General features: G+C 46.0%; 1 protein-coding gene across 3 annotated transcripts in view; it reads right to left on the bottom strand.

Moving 5' to 3' along the window:
* Positions 1-15920, bottom strand: part of GNAO1 (G protein subunit alpha o1) — a 165344-nt gene extending 149424 nt beyond the window's left edge. Inside the window, exons 1-2 of one of the 3 annotated variants that reach the window (XM_033157264.1) lie at positions 15441-15920; positions 14516-14558 (exon numbers count right to left, since the gene is read on the bottom strand). In XM_033157264.1, the coding sequence (XP_033013155.1) occupies positions 14516-14558; positions 15441-15558 (161 nt within the window). In that variant the 5' untranslated portion in view covers positions 15559-15920. The remainder of the gene's footprint in view (positions 1-14515; positions 14559-15440) is intronic. The other 2 variants (XM_033157265.1, XM_033157262.1) reach the window with 2 other exon arrangements.
* Between the last annotated feature and the right edge of the window lie 7431 nt (positions 15921-23351).

Below are 23351 nucleotides of genomic sequence, written 5' to 3'. Positions count from 1 at the left end.
ATTGCCAGGTTTTTGTTTGGAGGTTTTGTGCTGCATGGTAGGGCATTTTTGTTTTTGAGGTTTCTTCAGTTAATTTGTTTTTGTGGCTGTGTGGAACCCAGTTCAGCTACTGATTGATTGACTGTGTGACTGCGGAAATGGATAAAAGCCCCTCATCCAAACAATGACTATCATCAGTGCAGGTAAGGAAAAAAAAATAATTTTTATTTTTATCATCCACAATATTGTCTTAAATTTATTTTATAGTACAGTACATTGATTATTGCTTTCATTTTATGGATCAATGGTCTCGTTAGACAGTAAAATTCATTGCTGTTTTAGGGGTTGTTTTTAAAAGTCTGGAACGGATTAATCCATTTTGCATTACTTTCTATGGGAAAGCGCACCTTGGTTTTGGAACGCTTTGGTTTTGGAACTGACTTCCGGAACGGATTAATCAAGGTACCACTGTAATAATGAAAATAAATTTCTGAGATTTATAAAAATCACAAATGGTATAAAGAAAACATACAGTGGCAGGGGATACCAACTATTTCAAAGCACAAACATTGGGTATCCTCCCCAGAAATGGATGCACAGTAAATTTAATATAAACAATGTTTGTTTTCAAAAGGCATGACCTGTGGAATGCAATGTGGCAGCTAGCATAGTTATTTGCTTTTTAAAGGAGGGGGGAACTCAGGTACAGAGAGAGTTGCATACAGAGCAAGACCCCACTGGTCTTTACACTGACTGACAGCTGCTCTCCAGGACTTCCGGCAGGGTTGTCTCCCAGGCCTACCTGGAGATGCCTGGGATTGAACTTGGGACCTTCTGCCCACAAAGCGGATGCCCTGCCGCTGAGCTGCAGGTAGAGCTCTTGGAACTGCTTGCGACGATGCGCTAATGGCAACCCTTCTGAGAGACTGAATTCCTTTCTTCGCTAGAAATGAGGTGGTGCAGAAGAGGGCATTCTGCAACCATCACACCCTGCTCATAAATTTCCTGAAAGTGTCTGGTTCCCAGCTGCAGAGGAACTGGGTGCCACGCCAGATGGACTGATTCAGCACGGCAACTTTCCTATCCTTCGTGAAAACCTGGCCAATCGCCTCCCTTTTCAGTGGATCAAAACCCACTCCTGACCCCCAAACAATAAACAATATGTCCGTGGCTGCTTGGGTAAGCAATAAAAGGATGTCTGGTTCTTCCAGCTAATCCCTGTATAGCAAGCCATTTGTTCTTGCATCTAATAAACTCTATCTGATAAATATCAATGAGCGGCTGACGTGCCTCCCTGGTAACTAAGGAAACGCTTTGTGCTGTTCTCTTTCTCTCGCCTGCAAGGTAACCAAGCGCACACACGAGTAACTCTGCTGTCCTCACCTACGAAGTGAAGGTAGGTGTGGCTTTCCCCTTATCACTCTTCACATCCAGGCAAATGTCCCCCCCCCCCCCAGCCTCTCCTTTAGCCTCATTAAATTCTCTGTAATTCTGATTTGCTGCCTCTTCAACACTTGCTGTTCACAACTCTCAAAAGCAAGGTTTTCACTATGCCATGCATTCAGACCTGGGAAATATTGTGTTCATTTTCCTGATTATAAGGCTAGTGTTTGTGTCCCACTTTCTAATGTTCCTTTCACACTGCAGTACCTGTTTTGGTATGGAACTGTGGCTGTTTGAATACTATACCAACACGTTATGCTCAATTTCATTCACACGGGCCTGTGGCATGATATGAACACCACTGGACAACATCGCTCCTGCATCACCCTAGCCACACGTGTGTTTCAGTTCCCCCACGAAAACAGCAGGAAAGAACCATATGCCAGTATATTGCCCCAAATTCTGTCACTTGACTCCTGTGATTTTCCAGCCTGTAAACGAATCCCACCCTCACAACCCGCACATATGCTATATTCTGCTAAATTTCCAGAAGCGGATGTTACATTGTGTAAAAGCTCAGATATCATTATTTAGAAATAGCAGCCAAGGGAATTTTGGCAAAATGAAATAAACTGCTTTGTGAATTCAGCCAAAGAGGTTCCCCCACAGCAGGTGAACTACAGTGGAAATGGTACCCCCAAGGCAGAAAGTCCAACACCCTCTGGTTTAAAATGAAGGCAACGGGTGACATGCCCTCCTTTCTGAAATGTGCATTCCCCAGGCAGAAGACATTTTCAAGGATCATCAACTTGACTTCCCATTTCAATCCAAATACATTATAAATGCAGACACTTAGCAGAATCAGGATTCCCATTTAAAAACTGGCCATGCAGCAACCACCTTGAAAATCACCAAGTTGATACAGCACTTTGGGTTTTTCTGCTGAGCTGTAAAACAGGAGGCTATAAATTCACCCCCTAGCTAAATTACGGGGAAACAAGGATATGCACCCAGAAGGCTTCTGCTTTGTTAAGTCAAAGATTCTCATTAGAGAAGAAGGATTTCTCAAGTCAGGTCCAGTAATCAATCAGAACACGGCAGCAATAAAATGCGAAATGACTTTGTGAAACAATCACCTTCCACTGCTGCAGCTTCCTCTGCCCAGAGGTTTTGCACAGATCCTGATGCACAAACATTGCTCAACATATTTATCAGCATGGATTCATATATCTTAACAGAGGGGTAAGTATTGTAACCTGTCCTCTGCCAATTACATGGGATCATAGGAAGCTGTGTTATACCGAGTATGACCATTGATCTACCTAGCTCAAGGTGGCGCTGTGATCTAAACCACTGAGCCTAGGGCTTGCCGATCAGAAGGTTGGCGGTTCGAATCCCCGCGACAGGGTGAGCTCCCGTTGCTCAGTCCCAGCTCCTGCCAACCTAGCAGTTCAAAAGAACGTCAAAGTGCAAGTAGATAAATAGGTACTGCTCCGGCGGGAAGGTAAACGGCGTTTCCGTGTGCTGCTCTGGTTTCGACAGAAGCGGCTTAGTCATTCTGGCCACATGGCCCGGAAAACTGTCTGCGGACAAACACCAGCTCCCTTGGCCAGTAAAGCGAGATGAGCGCCACAACCCCAGAGTCGTCCGTGACTGGACTTAACTGTCAGGGGTCCTTTACCTTTTTTTTAGTTATCAAACAAATTTACAGACCACTTTACGGGGTGTACATCAAAGTGGTGTGCTGGGTATTATCTATAAGAGAAGGAGCCTGTCTGGACTGCAGACCATTTGGCTTGCAATTTCAGCCACAGCATAACCACTTGCCCCACACCTGATGTCATACTGGGCATCAGATGTGGGGCAAATAAGGATGTGGCTGACCCAAAATAGGGTTTTTGAGACCTGTGGATCAGCTAATCCCATGTACCAGGCATTGCAAACCCCATCAATCAGCTGATTTGCACACTCAGTCAGTTGCACTAAGCTTCAGAATACCCAGAATTCTATAGTGTGGTGGCAACTGGAACCTGTTAGGGCTGCCATTTTTAACTTTGCTGTTTTCATCACAATAAGACTTATATAGCACATATTGAGGAAAGTGTCCCATTACACATGTACAGAGTGCCATTGCCTTCTCAGTAAAACAACAACAGCAACATCCATTATTCTTTCCACCTCTATGGACAGGGAAAGCGCTTCCATGTAAGAGTGCCCAAGAACGATTTTCAGACAAGATTGAGCCCAAGCCTTTTGTGCATATATTCAGCCATACCTCATGACCTAAGTTTTTGAATTCATGTGTTGTTTACACTTACACATGTTGCCCACAAACTAAAAACGCAAAAAACTTTCAAAATGTGAGGAAAACTTGCTTCCAGTTGCATGCAGTTCTCTTCAAAAATCAATTTACTGGTAGCTTTCATTATCCAAAACACCTTTTTCTCGGAATTAAAAGAACAAAGTATTCTAAGTAATAGACAAAAGAAGGAAAGTGGTTTTGTTTAAGCCAGGGCACATCAGAGCACAGAATTGATTTGCAATACATTGCTCAGTCCTGAAGTAATAATCTCTGCTCATGCGCATATTACATCACGCCAGACTACTCATAATCAGTTTCTTTTATTTCTGAAATTAGGGAGAATATCTTCCAGGTTCAAGGGTGTGGAGTCATCATATCCAGGCAGGCATAGAGTCTGAACTTTTCATATAGATATTCACCAACAAACTCCACGAAAAAGCAAGCTAGAAATAATAGTGATAGGATTTTCCTCCATTCTCCTGTATTAAAGATCTTCTGAATTTAAGATAGGAAAGAGACTTGTTAGAAGCAAATCCACACACCTTTTCTGGAAATACTCTGAAATTGAATGTGGCTCAGATCTACCTGCCCTGTCCCAACCAGCAGTTTGCAACACATACACTATTTCCCCTCCCAAGTGCTGAATTAAAAAAAAAAAAGGCAAAATGATTAAGTAAAAAATAGTTATTATAAAGAAAGGCTAACTGTTGCCTCCCTCTTTCTAGCAAGGCCAGAAAACAAATATTAACAACAACAACAACAACAACAAAAAGTAGGAAATACTCCCTGTTCCATCTCTGGTGACCTATGAGAAGATTCAAAATGTGAGCAGGAAAACGTTTCAGCACAAAGGACCATGCCTAAAAGGAGTGGGAGATGATATGAAATCTGCATATTTTGGTGCATGACTCAAATCATTTGCAAAAGCTTTCCAGAAACATGGGGGGAGGGTCGGCCCAGCCAAATAAGAGACACCTTGCCCCCTTTTTTGCAATCCAAATTTCTTAAACAGTTTCAAACAGTTCTAAGGAATATATTATATATTATATATTTAACAGTATACGCTGCCTTTTCACTTAAAGAAGCCTCAGCACTGCTAACAAATACATTTTATTATGCAATAAAATACGTAATCATTAAAATCAACCTCCATTAAAAACTACAAAAACAGATGCAGCAGATTAATAGTGCAGCTGAAAGCAACTTGTTAAAAGAAAACACACTGACTTAAGATATCATTAAAGGAATGAGAGGGTAGGGGAGCCTTTGCCTAGCACCTAATTGGTATCAACGATGCACCAGGCAAATATGTCTAGGAGGAGCATTTGGTGGTTTCGGCACCACAGCAGAAAAACATGCAGCTTTATGACTGCATACCGGTAGTAGTTTGCCAACTATTAATATCTATTCAGAAGCTGCCCCAACTGAACATAAAGGGGCTTAACCCCAGGGACATGTGTATAGGACTGCAGCATTCAGAGGAAAATGCTGTAAAGCTTGCTAGCCATGGTGTGTGAAGTTGCAAGTGTGGCAAGCAAAAGATAAACACAATTGCACTCCAAGTCTTCCTAAGGCACACAAGACCTCCCCAAGCCATGAATACATATTTAGAAAGAACTCTTATCTCAGATAAGTTTGCCTACAGTTGCAAACTGAATTAAAATTCTCCTCCATTTCTAGTTGCATCTCGTGCTGGGTTGCAGCATCAGGATGATGACCTTGGATGTAGAGTGGGGTCCTTGCAGCAAACTCAAGATATACCTGGACCATCAAAATGCCCATTTCCCCAGCATATTAACTCCCCTATCTTTATTTATTTGAGTTGTTGCCTTTCAAAACAAAATCTTCCAAGGAGTGCTTACATTTCAAATGAATTAAAATTAATTAATCAATCAATCTACAATACAATATATCCTTCCAATAGCAATGGTAAAAAGCATTACAAATCCTTCCACAATATCAAGCTGGGCATTCCAATATTAGATTTAAGAACAGAGGTAACTAACTCCCCCTCGCTACTTTTAAAAAATAAACATTTTAGAGTCTCTTCTGTCGTGTTTTCGGGTAATGCCAGTGCTTTTTTTGGGGGGGGACGCATACCCCTAAACATTTTGTGAACCTTTGTACTTTTCTCTATTCACTGTATTTATTTCCCCCAATTTGAACTATAAAATTGTGATTTTCTTGAGTCAAAATGAGAGTACCCCTAAACATATTATTATTATTATTATTATTATTATTATTATTATTATTATTATTATTATTATTATTATTTTAAAAAAAGCACTGGATAATGCAATTCCTCTGTTTTGGAGAGGTATGAATCTGTAGCATAGTATTCCTAAACAGTCAGTGATTCCAGGGCATAGTATTCTTAAGTGGATTGATCTGCCCTCATCACCAAGCACTTTCGGCCTCTGCTGTCCACATATTGAGATGGGCTACCGTTACTTGCATCGCCCTCCTAAGACACATAGGCCACTTTCACACCGTACATTAAAGCAAATTTTAAACCAGGGTTTCCCAAACTTGGGTTTCCAGCTGTTTTGGACTACAACTCCCATCATCCCTAGCTAGCAGGAGCAGGGGTCAGGGATGATGGGAACAGTAGTCCAAAATCAGCTGGAAACCCAAGTTTGGGAAACCCTGTTTTAAACAGTTGTGGCTTCCCCCAAAGAATTCTGGGAGCCTTAGTTTGCTAAAAGTGCAGGCTCTTGACCAGAAACCCCTATTCCTCTCACAGAGCTACAAATCCCACAGTTCCCCAAGAAGAGGGGTTGATTCTGAAACTATTCTGGGAATTGTAGCTATTAGAAGTCTCCTAACAACTCTCAGCACCTTCAACAGACTGCAGTTCCCTGAATTCTTTGGGGCAGCCTTGACTGTTCAAAGTAGTATGATGTGTGGCGTGTGGCATGACTGAGGGCCTAGAAACAAGTTCCTCCTTCAGGTGGCCTTACACAGCATATTCAACAGAAGCAGTTCTTTTCCTTCCACCAGATTAATTATCATCAACAACAATAACAACTCCCAGCTTTTCTCCCTCACATACACTCCTCCCGTTCCAACAGCCCAATTCGCAATATCAAGACACTTCCTTTGGGAACAGCTTTCCAGCATAGTGGAAGCATGCACTTTGCACTGAAAAATATCCATTGGATGCAATTGATCAATACAATGAAGGAGATGAGAAAAGCCTGGTCCCTGCCATTTATTTGTGCAGACTCCTGCTCCATTACACTCCCACAGCACCACCTCATTTCCCCTCAATCACACTGGGCTGGGAGCAGCGGTTGACACTTGTCAAGGCTTTGAAAAGCGATGTTCGGGGGGGGGGGGTGCTAGAGCATTAGAGAAAGGCCTTCCTATGTTAAATTTGTTTCAATTTGTTTTAATTAGCGACCAATATGTAAAACAAAAAATTGAAAATCATTAAAAAAAAAGATTTGAAGAGAGAGAGAGAGAGAGAGAGAGAGACCTTTCTTTGCAGTGACCCCTTGTCTCTGGAATGCCTTATTAGCCCGGCATTACCAGTCTTTTGAAAGGCTCTGAAGTCCCGCCTATTTTCCTCTTGAGGTGTGCTTATTGGACTGATGGAATTAATGTTGTCTCTTGCTATTGCATAAGAGCAGCCCTGCTGAACCAGGCCAAAGGTCTGTCTTGTCCACCGTCCTGTTCTCAAAGTGACCAACCAGATTGCCAAGGGAAACTTGCAAACAGATCCTGAGCACAGCAGCACTCTTCTCACTTGCGGTCCCTAGAAACTGGCATTCCTATGCATATTGTCCCTGACAGTAGAGGCAGAACATATAATCATTGTGATTGAACTCTTTTTTTTTTAAGCTGGCTGTTGTTTTAATGGTTATTACTGGTTTTATCCAGCTGCCTTGAGAGGGGTTTTGCCCCGCAAAGCATGTAAATATATATGTATATTTACACCAGTTTATTTGCCCTCCTCAGTGTGAATGTAGAGCTATGTGATCAACAATTCGTTTTCAGCATCATCATAAAGTAAAGGGCATTAAAGATTAAGTGGCTTATATAAGGTTTTAGTAGACAATCCCCTGGCTCTGCCTTCTCCTGAGGTCAATTTTCATTATCAATCAATCAATCAATTGCCATTCAGACACGTCTCAAGGGGGCATGTGTGGGCCCCTTTGGGATGTAGGGTGGGATATAAATTGAATGAATATATAAATGTACAAAATGCAGTAGAACAGCTAAACCAGCAGTTTAGCTGCCATGTATGGCAAAATAATTGAATAAATGAGTCCCTTCTTTAAAAGTGATATAGGACGTAAAAAAAGAAAGGTGCCTTATATCCCAAGTTAGTCCAATAGTCTGTCTAACCTTTAACCAATCGGATACCCTCCAGATGTTTTGGACTATAATTCCCATCATCCCTGCCCAATGACTCTTTAAGGAAGGAATAATGGGAGTTGTAGTCCCTAAATAACACGATGGAACAGACTGCTCCCCTTGGTTAGAGGTCTCTCAGCAGCTGCTACATGGGCACCTATCAGCAATACTGCAGTACTGAGTTTCCTGCGTGAGCAAGGGGTTTGACTAGATGAGCTTACAGGTCCCTTCCAACTCTACGGTCCCACCTGCCCTATATCTCTAAAGCAACATCACACCATTTTAAACAACCATAGCTTCCTGCAAAGAACCATGGGGACTGCAGTCTGTTAAGGGTACTGAGTGTTGTTAGGATACCCTAGCAGCCAGCTCCTAGGCGCCAATGGGGCTTTGCCCCCGCATAAAATATTTGAGGGGGCCAGCCTCCCCCCCCCCGTTGATGGGCACGTTGTGTGCGCAACATGTCATGTGATCAACTATGCGGGGTGTGGCTTACCTGGGGCCCCACATCATTTTATTCAAGTTGGCGCTCTGGTAGGAGACCCCTATTTCCCTCACAGAGCTACATTTCCCAGAGTTCCCTGAGAAGAGGAATTGACTGCTATACCACCCCGAGGCTTGTAGCTCTGTGAGGGGAATAGGGGTCTCCTAACAACTCTCAGCACCCTAGACATATTAAACTTCCCAGGATTATTTTGAGAGGGGCAGTAAACCATGACTGTTTAAAGTGGCATGATAATGCTTTAAGTATACGGAGCAGATAGGGCCTATCATTCTATGTTCCCTCCTGTTCTGATTTTAGCAGTATTTTGCTCTTGTAGTGCTCTCTCGGGGAACAGAGATCTCCAGCTTCTCCAAGCAATGCCACAAACAAATCCTGATGGTGGAAACATCCATGCAGAATAACTTTACGTGCCTTTGTAATCTTGCAGATAACACCCAAGACCTATTTTCAGCTTCTGCGAATGGCCTGTGAGGAATGCACTTTCTGATGCAAACACAGCACAGACTAATGAGGAGACTAGCTGTATTATTTGTAGCAGTGCTACACCACCTCGGAGCCTCAGCTGCCGCTGCAATTGCTTGCAGCAGTCTGTTTGACTGGATATATGAAATCCATTGAGAAAATATAAGGGAGCGTGCAAGCGTACAGAGAAATCCCAACTGTGTGCTACTGAGAAAGGCAGAAGCCAAAACGAGTCACTAAAGACCGCAAAACATATCCTCTGTTTGACCATCCACTTATTTAAGAGTTGGTGTGGTGGACTGGTTAGAGGAGTGACCAACTCTCAATGGCCAATTGGGAGGATGAAATGGGGGTGGTAAGAGACACACAGACCAGAGTGAGCTAATGTTTGTCCTTCCAGATGTTGCTGGACTGCAACTCCCATCATCCCTGAGCATGCTGGCTGGGACTGAGTTGGAGTCCCTCAACATCTGGAGGGTCTTGGATGAAAGGTGAGATATAAATGTATATGGTCAGGAGCTGCAGAATTTATCTAGATTAGGGTTTCCCAAGCTTGGGTCTCCAGCTGTTTTTGGACTGCAATTCCCATCATCCATGACCACTGCTCCTGCTAGCTAGGGATGATGGGAGTTGTAGTCCAAAAACAGCTAGAGACCCGAGTTTGGGAAACCCTGGTCTAGACTAACCTTCCCTAACCAGGAAGGTGATCTGGACTACAGCACCCATCATCCTTAAACTGGCTGCCTGGAACTACTAAGAGTTGGAGTTCAAAACATCTTGAGGGCACCAGGTTAGGGAAGGCTGATCTAGATCTAGATACACATATATTGAAGTATACTGAAAAGAAACAAAGATCCAAAAATTAATGGACCAAAGTTAGCCATGTTTCTTAAGTTCCATGGTCTATTAAAGTCAAACTGAGTTGGCAACAATCCCACAAAGTATGAACTAGGCCACACAACAGATGATGTTGCCAGTTTGTGGCCAGTACCAATTCAGCTTATGTAATTGAACATGCCTCCATTTAAAAACAAAACAAAACCAGCAACCTGTGTCAGGGAGAAAATGAAGTTAGAAGTTAGTTTCTAACATAGAGGCAATGAATGTGGCATGGAGGGGCAACGTGAGCCCCCTCTTACAGACCTCCACAGTGAAGTGATACAGGTTAAATGCTTTGTCTACTTTTTGCAGAAAGTAGGCATCACAGACAAAATTCTAGAACAAGAGTTCCAACTATCTATTCCCCATCTTGGCAGCAATAATCCTACAGAAAGATACCTAACCACATGGAAGGTGACACTGTCAAATTGTTTAATCCATTCCTGTTCTGCAACCAATTCCTGTTAAGCTGATCTTGCCTTATATAACAAATTATGTCTATTAGATGCAATCTGTGCATTTCTACCAGCAATATGTGTGTGTGTGTGTGTGTGTGAGAGAGAGAGAGAGAGAGAGAGAGAGAGAAATCATCTCCCTGGAATTCAGCTGAAATGTTTCCTATCCTCTCTCCACTCCTTCTGTTTGAATTAAGTTACAGGTCATTCCATATATTAAGGCACATTTAAGGAATGCTGGTTCTCTAGAATTCCTGAAAGGAGAATAAGTGCAAATGCCTTCCCTTCCTCTAAAACATCAACTCCAAATAATCAACAGATCCATGGGACCAGGTGGGGGCCCAAAATAACAAATGACAAAAACAAGCAAGACTCCAAATCTTGCATGCACACGAAAGCTCATACCAAGAACAAACTTAGTTGGTCTCTAAGGTGCTACTGGAAGGATTTTTTTTTAAATTTTGTCCAAATCTTCTACCAGGAATAAATTTAGGAAGCTGCCTTGTACAGCTCAGGACATGTTCTTGGTTACTGCAGCATTTTACTGATTATCCATTTGTACTGGATTCTGTTGTGCTTTATTATGGTGTGAACTCTTTCACAAATGAAAAGCAATATTAAAATGTTCATAATAACATGTTTCTTTTTTATACCTCATAATAACAATGGCAATGCAGTGCCGCCTCCTCCTTTTTGTTTTAAAGAAAGTGGATGTATAGAAACAAAAAAAGGAAGGTGTGCAGCTCAATAGCAGACCACACACTTGGCAGGTGGGCTAAATTAGTTCCACTGAAATCAGTGGAAGAAGTTCCTTAATGATTAAAGTCAGCCATCCCCAAACTTGTGCCCTCCAGATGTTTGGACTGCAATTCTTATCTGACCCAGCCAGCAGGGCTGCTGAGAGCTGCATCTGGAGGGCACCAGGTTTCTGAAGGCTGGGGTGGAATGTGAGAAGATCAGATACCAATAAATAAATGCATGATAATCCCAGATTTCTTCCTTTTCTTTTTTTAGAACATAAGAGCCTGGTGGATCAGGCAAAAGGCCCATCTAGTCCAGCACTCTGCTCTCACGCTGGCCAGCAGCAGTGATTCCCAGCATCTGGTATTCAGAAGTATATCACCTCAAACAGTGGAGGCAGAACACAACCATTGTGTGTTCTGCCTCCACTGAGAACCTTCTCCTCCACAAATTTGCCCAATCCTCCTTTAAAGTCGCCCATGTCGGTGGCCATCACTACAACTATGCACAGCAGTGCTGACTTTTACTTTTAAATTTTATTTCAGTACAAGCCACAAAGTCCTCAGGCTACGATAGCTCAGAGCATGAGACTCTTAATCTCAGGGTTGTGGGTTTGAGCCCAATGTTGGGCAAAGGATTCCTGCATTGCAGGGGGGTGGGGGGACTAGAGGACCCTCATGGTCCCTTCCAAACCCTACGATGCTATGATTCAAACCATCTGGAGGGCTCAAGCATCTGGGAGGCTGGCTTAAGTCATAATTTGTCCCATGGATTCCACAGTTCAGCTGCCTTTGTCTGCTGCATCCAACTCACCTGTTTCCTACCACACAAACCTTACAATACATGTGGCTCTCCATGTATTGCTGACTGCAACTCCCATAATGCCAGGCCATTGGCCATGCTGGCTGGAGCTGATGGCCTCCGCCCATGCTTAGCAATTCCTTATTAGCACAGCAACTGCTGATGTCTGGCTATTTCCCTAAAACACTGGAAGTTCAAAGACATCTACCCACCCTCATTAATCCCATGAGACAGAGAAGGCTGGGTTCTGATCTGGATTCTACTACACACACAAAAGTCCCTGACCAGACATGAGCTCACCCACTAGGCATCTCTCAGGCCTCTGTCTGCAAAATGAGGATAAAAGTGATCCACCTCACAGGGATGTTGTGAGGATAAACTGATATAAAATAATGTATTTGAACTATGAATTATTTGTGTTGTGGAGCACAATCCATTGCACAGATGTAAGATGCCTTTAATTCAATGGGGCCTCCTCCCAGTTGCATGCATATGGAAATAAAGGCATTGTAAAAAGTAAAAACTGTTCATAATGGCAACATTCAAATTGCCAGGGTTTTAAATTCCTTCCCCAGCACTAAGGGCAGCTCAGAATATATACTGTTAGAAGCAGCTTTATCCTCTAGTCTAGGCCAGGGTCCTCCAGAGCAAAGATTTCTAGTCAGGAGGAGGACCGGACTGCAATCGCAGTCAGAAGAATCACAGCTAAATGCAAATTACACATGTGTTTAAATCATGGTAATCCAGTATCCGAACTGGGCCGAACCTTGCCGACGCAATTTTTTTTTCAACCGAACGCTTCCGAAGACAAGACAAGCACTGCGCCCGACGACAGCCGAGACAAACCGAGTCTTGCCGATCTCCCAAGAGCCTATTCGAGTCTCTTCTGGGCGCTGTCCACCACTTGCACAGCCTGAAACCTTCACCTGCCACCCCAGGTACAAGCGAGGGGATAATAGAGCCAAGGGGTCGCTGTAGGGGTTTGTGTGTATGAGAGAGAGAGAGAGAGAGAGAGAGAGAGAGAGAGAGAGAGAGAGAGAGAGGAAGCGCGCAGCTTTGCAAACGAGTGTGCATTTCTCCCTCTCTCTCGCTTAGCAACACGCAAGCCGCCTAAAGGGCGGGGAAGGCTCTTGCAGTCAGCAACAGCAAACCTCGCTCTCCTTTTCTTGCAAGGCAAACGCCTTGCAAATGGCAACTGGGAACCCAAAGCACTGCATTGCAATGCTGGGATTCCTTCCCAACGAACACCGCTTGGCTTCTTTTCGTTCTCTAAAATGGGAACACTCTATCCCATCGTCCATACTCCCCACTCCCCAGCCGATGTCTTCCTTCCCAAAGGAACACCATTCGTCCACCTCCCGAAGCAAGATGCAACTAGATGCAGCGACTTGTTTGTTGCACGGGCACCCTCACTCGCTCGGCCTGGGTGCGCGATGGGGCCACAGAACACCTGTGCCCGGCCAGCTGCCCAAACACAGCCTTTCTTCCTGGCACACACACACACACACCCCTCATGGGATTCTCAAATAAATATCATAGATCGTTAAGCAGGATCGGCCGCTGCGGAGCAGAGAAGGAAGTTGACCGGAATAGCTCCTATGGCGCTCCGTTAAGGTGTTGGGAACGAAATTAAGCAGGGTTTGGGTGTCGTGCGTAAAAAAAGAGAGAGGAGGGAGCTGCATCCTTCGTTAGCTGGCTGCTGATTTATTTCCTCCCACACCCCAGCTTAATTTGCAGTTGCAAGCCAAATTCTGCCATAATTAATTAAATTGGGGGGGGGGGTTTAGAGGCTCAAATCTAGAAAGGACAAGAAGGGAGGGGGGAAGAGGATGATAAGCGTCAGCGAGGCTTGCTTTAAATCTGCCTTATGAGCAGATTCCCACCACCCGATAGAAAGAGAGAAATGAAGCAGAGATAGTAGGCGATCCTGCCTAAGCAGCCCATGTCCGGAGATCAAATGAGGGAGGAGATCAGGAGGGAGCTCAGGGAAGGAGATAAGATCCCGACATTAAGCTTCATTGACAGTGTGATGTTTAATGGCTGCGCCTGGTTGGACGATCTCGGCCATGCACATCCTTCCCAGGACCCTACCGGCCCCTCCCTGCTCCCTCCTCCTTTCTTTGGGGTGGCGAAGGAGGGAGAGCAGCAGAGCAACCACACTTCAGCACCAAAGCTACAGAACAGCGGACACCTGGAGCTTCCCTGGTTAGCATAAAAAAGAGAGAGGGTGGGGCGGGGTGGGGCTGGATGCCCACCCACCCACCCTCTTGCCCATCCGCCTTCCCAGCCTTCTCAATCCCTGCTCCAGATGTTGGCCTCCCCGCAAGAGGGCCCCTCCAAGGCAGCCAGCAAGGAGCAATACCCAAGCACAGCTTCCCACTTCAAACATGGCGGACGCCCATTCATACAACCAAAAAGACCTGTTCGCCTTTTCCCTCCCCGTTGGTCTCTCTCTCTCCCCCCCCCCCACACCCGAGCCCACCCCGCCTTGCCAATTCCCACAACAAGAAATCGGGGTGGTGGTGCCTGGGTTTCTCTTACCCCTCCCTTTTGAATGGCAACATGCTAAAATCATTGGGATATGCACAACACATACACACGCTAAATAAGACTGCTGTGATGATGTAAAATCCTCAAAGGGGGACTTACTTCATCTGCTTCACGATGGTGCTTTTCCCGGATTCCCCAGCCCCTGTTAGGACAAAAAGCCAAAAATAAAACCCCGATAAAGGCAAGATCTGGCGAGGGTGATAATATAAGGAGATCAAGGAGATTACATAGGAAGGAGCAGCTGCACTAATGGTTGCCACGACCGGCGCGCGGGGGGGTGGGGCGAAGAGGAGAGATCATGTTTGTGCAATTGAGGTTTCCGTGCAAAAGGGATAATGGTAGGGTAGTTTTCAATACAGAAGAATGGGGAGGGGGTGGCACAGAATCATACCTGTTGGGTGGGTGGGGGGCTATCGAAGGTTTCCATTTGGGCAATACAATGAATTTTTTTATTTTACTTTATTTTTTTTGCACATGATGCAACGAGGCTCAGCAAAATCATGCCTAAAAGGAAAGGGCCTGCCAGTGTACGTGTGTGTGTGTGTGTGTAAGAGATGGGGAGAGGGAGGGAGATAGCGGAGGGGAGAGATGGAGCATAGTTGTACAATAGGTGGGGCAGAAGATGGAGGATGGAAAATAAATCACACCTAGTTGGTGGATGGGAATGGGTGTCCGCCGCCCCCCCCCCCGCGCCGCCCTTTTAACTGGAAGGGGCAGGAAGGAGAAGATCGTATTTGTGCTCTAGAGTTGACAAGGCAGGCAGGTGGGGCGAGAATGGCAAATAAGTGTGTGTGTGTGTGTGTGTGTGTGTGTGTGTGTTTCGAGGGAGGGGGCAAAGCGATGGCTCTGCCCAACAAATGTGGCAAGCAGAGCTGTAATGCCAATCTAAATAGGAAGGTGGCCGGGATAGGGGCTCACACACGGGAGTGGTGGACCTGGGGGTGGGGTAGGGGTTCTGGCTGTGTCAGAATCCTACCTGGGTGTGGAGGGAGGGAGGGAGGGAGGGGGACTCGAGCCCGCTTACCTAGCAAGAGCAGCTTCACATCTTTGGCCGCGCTGATGCCGTCCTCCTTGAGGTTCTTCTCGATCGCCTTGCTCCTCTCCAAGGCGGCTCTTTCTTCGGCGCTCAGTGTACATCCCATGGTGGCCGGGAAATGTGTTCTCCCGGGCTGGCGGACACTTCTCTCGGTCCCCCCAACCCCCCCTTTTTATCAGACACTCCAAGGAGGAAAAACGGGAGGGGAAACAAAAATTAAAACACAACCACCAACGCAGCAGAAAAGCAAGATAGGAAGAAGAGGGGTGGGGATGTAGATCTTTGCTTAGATGTCAAAAATAAATTAAAATGAAGCACCAGGGGGAATATAATATAGATTCTCTCTCTCTCTTTCTGGCTGTCTGCCCCCTCGCTCTTCTCCTTCCTCCTTCTCGGCTCTGCGTCTCCGTAGCCCCAGCAAATCAATGCATCCAAATGAGAGCCGAGCCTTCGGGGGGCTGGCAGGCGCTGCTGGGGGGGGGGGTGCGCGCTGGAAGGAGACGAGCGAGATTTCTTGTGATGGAAGAAGAAGCAGGGCGCGATGGGCTCTGGGCGCCCCCTTCCCTGGTCTGGAGCTGGGCGGCCTCTTGTGGGACGCGGCAGCGGGCGGATGGCGAGCGCGCTGGGGCTGCTGCTGCTGGCGTCGGAGCGGGAGCCGAGCCCTTTCCCCTCTGGGCGGCTGTGTCGCCGGCGGGATGCCTGCCTTCCTCGCTCGGCTGCTGCCTGGACGGCTCTCGGGGCGAGGCGCTTCCTTCCTCCTCGCGAGCCTTCCTCTCCTCCCTCCCCCGAACGTGGGGGTCTCTAATGGGCGGCGGCGGCGATGGCTGCGAGCGATCGCATCGCTCAGCCGATCCTAATGGCAAGAAATGCAGAAAGGGGCGACGCGAGCTCGCGGCAGCAGCGGCGGCAGCAGCAGCCAGGCGCGGAGGAGGGAGGGAGCGGGGAGGGAGCGAGCGGGGAGGGCGGGCGAGTGCGCCAGGGCTGCGCCGCGCCGAGGCTGCCTTCCCTTGCACAGGCGAGGCGAGGCTGGGCTGGCTGACGTCGGCCGTGCCGCCCGCGCATGCGCCCGCCGGCCGGCCCAGCCGAGAGGAAGCTCGGCAAGGAGGAGGAGAGCGGGCTGAGCGAGCGAGAGAACGGGCGGAGGAGCCGTTTCAAGATGCGGCTGCTGCTGCTAAGGAGCCTCTCTCCCTCCCCTCCCTTTCAGTTCACGTCGCTGCAGTTGTGCAGCCGAAGTGGGGAGGGCTCGGCGGAGCTTAGAGATCAGGGATGGGGAGGCTTGTTGAGTCGGAGGGCCACATTCCCTCCTGGGAAACCATTTGGGGGCCACATGCCGGGTGTGGGCGGGGCAAGAGGCCGAAGTGGGCGGAGCAATGGAGGCACGCCTTATCTTTGTATAGGATGCTAGTTCACACACACACGCAGGAGTGCCAGCTTGAATAAAACGATCACATGATGTGGTGCATCCACACTTTTTGAATGGTAGTTCCCATCAACATGGGGGCGGAGCCCCCTCAAATATTTTATTGGGGGAGGGCAAAGGGACACACACACACACCCCTTCATCCAGAGGAACCAAAGGCATAAGAACATTGGACAATCCTGCTGGCTGGGTAGCTCAATTGGTTTGAACATGGTGCTGATAACACCAAGGTTGCAGGTTCGATCCTCATATGGGACCAGTGGTGGAGGAAGCCTCCGCGTTGCCTGGGGCAGCGCGCAGAGGCCCCACCCTGGGGGCGGGGCATCGCAACATCACGATGCATGTGTCGGGCCGGGCTGCACATGCGTGGAAATGCCACACATGCACATTCCATCAGCTTGGTGCTGCTGCTCCCGCGGCGACTGGGGGAGCCGCCGGGCAAGCAGTGGCTCATGGGGCTGCCCCAGCCATCTGTGGAGCAGCACAGATGGGGTGCTGGGCGGTGGGGAGTGGTGGGAGGGGCCGCCAAGTGTTACCCCCCCTCCCCTGGAACCCGGGGTGGAGCGCCCCCTACGCCCCACCCTTCCTATGCCACTGTATGGGACAGCTGCATAATCCTGCATTGCAGGGGGTTGGACAAGGTGATCCTCAGGGTCTCTTCCAGCTCTACAGTTCTGTTATTCTATAGCAATCAGGCCAATGGTCCATCTAGTCCAACATTGTCACAGTGGCTGACTAGACATCTGCCAGACACCCCCAAGCAGATCACACTCCCCTGCTGTGGTTTCCAGCAACTGTTATGCAGAAGGATATTGCTTCCAACTGACCATAGAATATCCTTTCTCATTATTTGAATCCATAGATTTGGGCTCTAACATCCGGAGAAGCAGAAAACAAGCTTGCTCCATTTTTCACATGCCAGCCCTTCAGATGTTTGAAGATGTCTATCACATCACCTCCCAATCTTCTCCTGGCTGAACACCCCAACTTCCTCAACCATTTATCACGAGGCTTTGTTTCCAAACCCTTGAACTTCTTGCCTCCCTCCCCAGATTTATAAATAATAAGACTTTCACCTAACCTACCTCATAGGGTTTTTGTGAGGATACAATAGGGGGGGGACCATGTATGCCACCTTGAGCTCCTTGGAGGAGAGATGGGATATAAGTGGAATAAGCAGATAAAATGAAGAAAGAAGAGGAAGCTAAGTCAAGCTACAAGAAATGAGATTCCAGCTGAACTTTCTGACAGTTTCAGTTACAGGTGGGTAGCCGTGTTGGTCTGCCATAGTCGAAACAAAATAGGAAACAAAATAGGAAATTCTTTCCAGTAGCACCTTAGAGACCAACTGAGTTTGTTCTTGGTATGAGCTTTCGTGTGCATGCACACTTCTTCAGATACTGTATCTGAAGAAGTGTGCATGCACACGAAAGCTCATACCAAGAACAAACTCAGTTGGTCTCTAAGGTGCTACTGGAAAGAATTTCCTATTTTGTTTCTGACAGTTTGATAGTGGAACAGTCTCCGACCAGAAGTGGTGGACTCTCCCTCCTTGGAGGTTTCTGAGCAGAAGTTGGATGGTCATATCTGTCATGTATGATCTAGTTGAGATTTCTGCATTGCAGGGGATTGTACTAGATGGCTCTAGGTACGTGGCCTTTTTGACAGCCTTTTTCTCCCCCACAAATCCAAATACTGAGATGTCTGAGGCATTTGAAAAACAACAACATTTGTTTGTTTATTTGCAAATGCAGTACAGAAAAGAGAAGGAATAACATCAGCTGATATTAGCAATAAAAAGATTTCATTTATCTTGAGTTTGGCCACATTCACCGCATGCATTTAAGGCACTATGATACCACTTTAAACAGTCATGGCCTCCCTCAAGGAATTCTGGGAACTGTAATTTGTTAAACGTGCTGGGAGTTGTTAGGAGACCCCGATTCTACTCCTAGAATTACAGTTTCTGGTTGCCAAGGCCAAGAGAGTTGGTGCTGAAACCACCTCTTCCACCCTATATAGGGTTGCTACTTATGCTTCACCCCCAAAAGGATCAGAGCAGAACACCAATTTTCATAATATTTGCATGTGCTAATGTATATGCATACGGATACAAATTTAGAAATAATTACTATAATTTAAATAGAAGTACAACACATCTCACTATGAAGCCAGAGACCAGGTGACAGGTAGCCCTGCTCAGTTTGCAGCCCATTGTTGATGGGCAATTTGAAGATCTCCCCCCAACCTTCCCTTCCTATGGCCTTAAACCAGACTTGGACAATAGAGACCTTTAGACCAGCATTTTCTAGGTATGGGTCTGAGCAGTTTTGCCTTCGCCCCCACTCCTTTCCCATGGAAAATTTGCTCTTTAGTGATAAATCAGAGCAAACGTCAATCTGGAGAAAACTGGAATTGTCATTTGCTCCGCTTGAGCGCTAAAGTGCAGTTTCTTCCGGGGCAAAGCAGTAGGACAACAGGAAGTATGGATGAGCCTTCAAAGAGAATTAGACAAATACATGGAGAATAAGGCTACTATGATGTCTATGTTGTCCCTTCACTGTTGGGGGCAGTATGCCAGTAGCTGGGGATCCTCTGGTGCTCAGGTCCTGCTTTCCAGTTTCCCATTAGGGCATCTGGTTGGCCACTGTGAGAACAGGATGCTGGATTAGATGGACTTGGACCAATCCAACAAAGCTCTTCTTGTGCACTTACACTACGTCCTTGTGCTGGTCGACCTTTGACTTTGGGAAAAAAAACCACATTTTTCCTTCCACAATCCTTTCACCGGAGGAATTTCTTTTCAGGTTCATGGCTGATTAGGCTCCCAAACGGTGTAGCCCCCCTTGCACCTAGATCCTTTCTGCTGTGTTGTCTTGGCAAGCTAGCCAGCCATGACTGACCCCAAATTCTTACCACTTGAGAGTGGATTGCATTAGGCTTTGGAAATGCAGTATAAGCCAACACTCCATGTGTGTGTGTGTGTGTGTGTGTGTCTTTGAATATCAAGGCTGTGCTAAAGTGGAAATGAATAGAAATCACGCTTGGCCTTGGGAGGGGAGGGAAATAAACCAGCAAAAACAGTTTTCAAAAAAGAAAGGGTCTCCTGCAGTGCTAACCACCATATTCTTGCAGAATTTTTTTTAATGTGGTGTGATGGAGAGACAAAGTAGGAAGTTTAAGTTTTGCAGGGAGTAATTGAGCAGCTTATTTTCATAAGCCAGGGTGTGGAAATGGAACAAAGAGCTCAGGTGGCAAAAAGTGCTACCCATTTAAACAATTAACTATGCAACAGACGACGAGGAATATTATTCAAGAGAAATATTTAGCTTGGCAGCCATTAATATTTCCATAGTGCTTAGTTCCTCAGCACACTTAAGGCATAGTTATGCTGCTGACTTTTACACACACACACACACACACACACACACACACACACACACACACCAGTTAGCTGCCATGGCTTCTCCAAAAGACCATTCAAAGAGTATTTTGGTGAGGGAGACTGAGAATGCTATTAAGAGATCTTCAGGACTCTCCCAATACAGTTTAAATGACTGTTAAACCTTCTAAAGTCTGCGTAGGGCCACATTCACACCCATTCACACCACACATTTAAAGCACTATGATACCATGGCTTCCCCTAAAGAATTTTGGGAACTGTTACAGGTGTGGAGAGTTGTTAGGAGACCCCTGTTTCCTTCACAGTGTCCCATTTGAAAAAGGATTGGTTTGTTTTTTTAGTATTGTGGGTCCAGTTTTAAGCACCTGTCTTTCAGACATGCTCCCTTCCTGCTCAACTTCTGGCACATAATGAATACTTTTATTATCATTACAGCAGGTATTTGAATTGATGTTTGATCAATTTTTTTGGGGGGGGGGTATTTCACCTTTGTAAACGACTTAGAAATGATTGTATTTAAGTGGTGTATAAATTGTTTAAATCAATCAATGAATTTGCGGTTATGGGAAATTGCAATTTGGGTGCTTATCTGCTGAGGGGGCGAATCAGGAAGCAGCAGACAGACCAGCATGACCCAGAAGTGAGCCCTGTCCTACAAAATGTTTCCACTGTGGATTAATCAGGGTGGTCAAAGCTGGCTTTAGAGAGTCACCAATGGCAAATCACCATTGAAGAGGTTCAGCTCAATTGTGCTGAGTTGGCCTGACTAAGAATGGGTGAGAAATTCAGTTCAGTTAATTTGAACCTTTCAACTTCTCACTTCTTGAAACAATATGGGCATAGCCACATTTACCTTTTGCCATGTTGCTTCCTGGCACAAGTCTATGCTTTAAAGCTATGTGTTCAATGTATGTATGGTTGTTGTTGTTGTTGTTGTTGTTGTTGTTGTTTTGCCCTTTAGCTTTTTCTGTGAACACCCACTCTTTAGCGCTAAATCGGAGCAGTTCAGGTTTTCCAGAATGCAGCTACCCTTCAAGATTTGCACTTCTCCAGATTTTGCAGTTCAGCTTTCCCACCAAAATATGTATATAATAGGAGAAAGTGCAGAAAATATATTTCCATTGGGGGGGGGGAATGTGTATATCTCACATTCAAAAATATGTATATGAGAAGAAATGGAAAAATACAAAATGGAGAGAAAATGACATTTATAGATTCATTTATCCTAATGAGGACCAGGGACAACCCATCCTTTTTGGTTTTCTGGGGATTGTACTTTCCTAGAAACTATAGGGAGTAGTCCTGGACTCTCCTCAGTTGTTGCAACTATTAACTTTGGATCTACTTCCAATCTTTTAAAAATTAAACTGGTTGCTTTTTTGCTCTGAATCACTGAGCAAATGGAGGCAGTGGTACTTAATTCCTCTAGTTGGGGTAAGCTTTTATACAGTAATACCTTTCATTTTCTGTTCAGGTTTCTAGCTGCTAAGTGTGTGGGATACAGTATTGATGACAGAACTTTTTCATCTTTTAGCTTGGGAAGACTTTCTTTTATTCTTGTCCTGTTATGTTGTGATTTCACTCCATCATTTTGATTGATGATTTACTGCATTGTATCTATTGTTGCATTAATATGCCATTCCCTGGTCTGAGGACCTTTAAGCCCCAAAGCAGTATAGAAACAAACTCTATTACAAACTATAATATGGATATGCTTGGCCCGGTTCTGCCCCCCTCCACCCTCACCCCAGAAAACACTTATGGTTTCTGAAACTGCTTCAAAGGCATCTCAATTTGCCCGCAATTTGCCCCAGTTTGTTCTTCCACACACAGCATGTTGTTGTTGTTCAGTCGTTCAGTCGTGTCCGACTCTTCGTTACCCCATGGACCAGAGCACGCCAGGCACCCCTATCCTCCACTGCCTCCCGCAGTTTGGCCAAACTCATGTTAGTAGCTTCGAGAACACTGTCCAACCATCTCATCCTCTGTCGTCCCCTTCTCCTTGTGCCCCCCATCTTTCCCAACATCAGGGTCTTTTCCAGGGAGTCTTCTCTTCTCATGAGGTGGCCAAAGTACTGGAGCCTCAACTTCAGGATCTGTCCTTCCAGTGAGCACTCAGGGCTGATTTCTTTAAGGATAGATAAGTTTGCTCTTTTTGCAGTCCATGCATAAGGAAAAATCATACAGCATAAGGAAAAATCAAATGGAGAAATGTTGATGGAGAAAACTAGTCAAATTCTAGGCAAGCATCAGAAGTCAGTGCTTGCTGAAGTCCAATCTCTGTTGCCACTGCTAAGTGCCCTGTGTTCAGTGTGGTTGTAGAGACATTGTGCTCTCCTAGCAGCTCACCTAGAAGTGGAATAGGTAGACTAGAAGGAGAACATAGGGGCAGTGACCTTTCGAATGTGATTTTCTGTGCTACATTGCCCCAGCTTGAAGCAGGAGATGCGGTCATCACAGAGCTGTGAGAGACAGCTTAGAGCACTACTGGAGCTGGACAGAAGGCAGAGGCAGCAACACAGAGCCAGTAACTGGGAGAGTGACTGAGTGAGAGACTAAGAGAGCAACAGAGAGAGAGGTGGAGATGCATAGGCTTGGAGCAAAGGTGCAGCAGGGGAAAGGGCATTGAGGCTGGCAAGGAGCTTTGGTGCAAGAGAGTGGGAAGGATTTGGCTAGCTGAGAGTGGAGGAAAGAGAGGAGAGGATGGAAGGTGAACTAGGAAGCTCAGTGGTGAGCCAGTAAATTGTTCCTTCTATCCACCTGCTGATGAGCTAGGACTGAAGCTCCCTTGGGAGCTTGGGATCAGCCTGTCAAACCTTGCAGAATGGGAACAGTTTGTGGTTCTGGGGAACCCTTAACTCATCTACCACTAGTCCTGCTTTGAATGCTTGCTCCTGTGGATTTTTCTGCTGCTGCACCTAGGAATGACAGACCCGTCAGTGTCAGTGTCTCTCTCTTCCTCACATTTCTGCATCAGTTTGCATGGGGGTGGGGTGGTGGAAAAAGTCCCCCAACAATTCACCCACATTTAAATGCACATTTCTCTGAATTTTCGTAAGCAGTTTTCCCTTATGCA

Source organism: Lacerta agilis, chromosome 8 (assembly GCF_009819535.1).
Source record: "Lacerta agilis isolate rLacAgi1 chromosome 8, rLacAgi1.pri, whole genome shotgun sequence".
In the NCBI taxonomy this organism is placed as follows: Eukaryota; Metazoa; Chordata; class Lepidosauria; order Squamata; family Lacertidae; genus Lacerta; species Lacerta agilis.
Note: the sequence above shows the minus strand (reverse complement) of the source record. Positions and strands in the feature narration are given on the sequence as shown.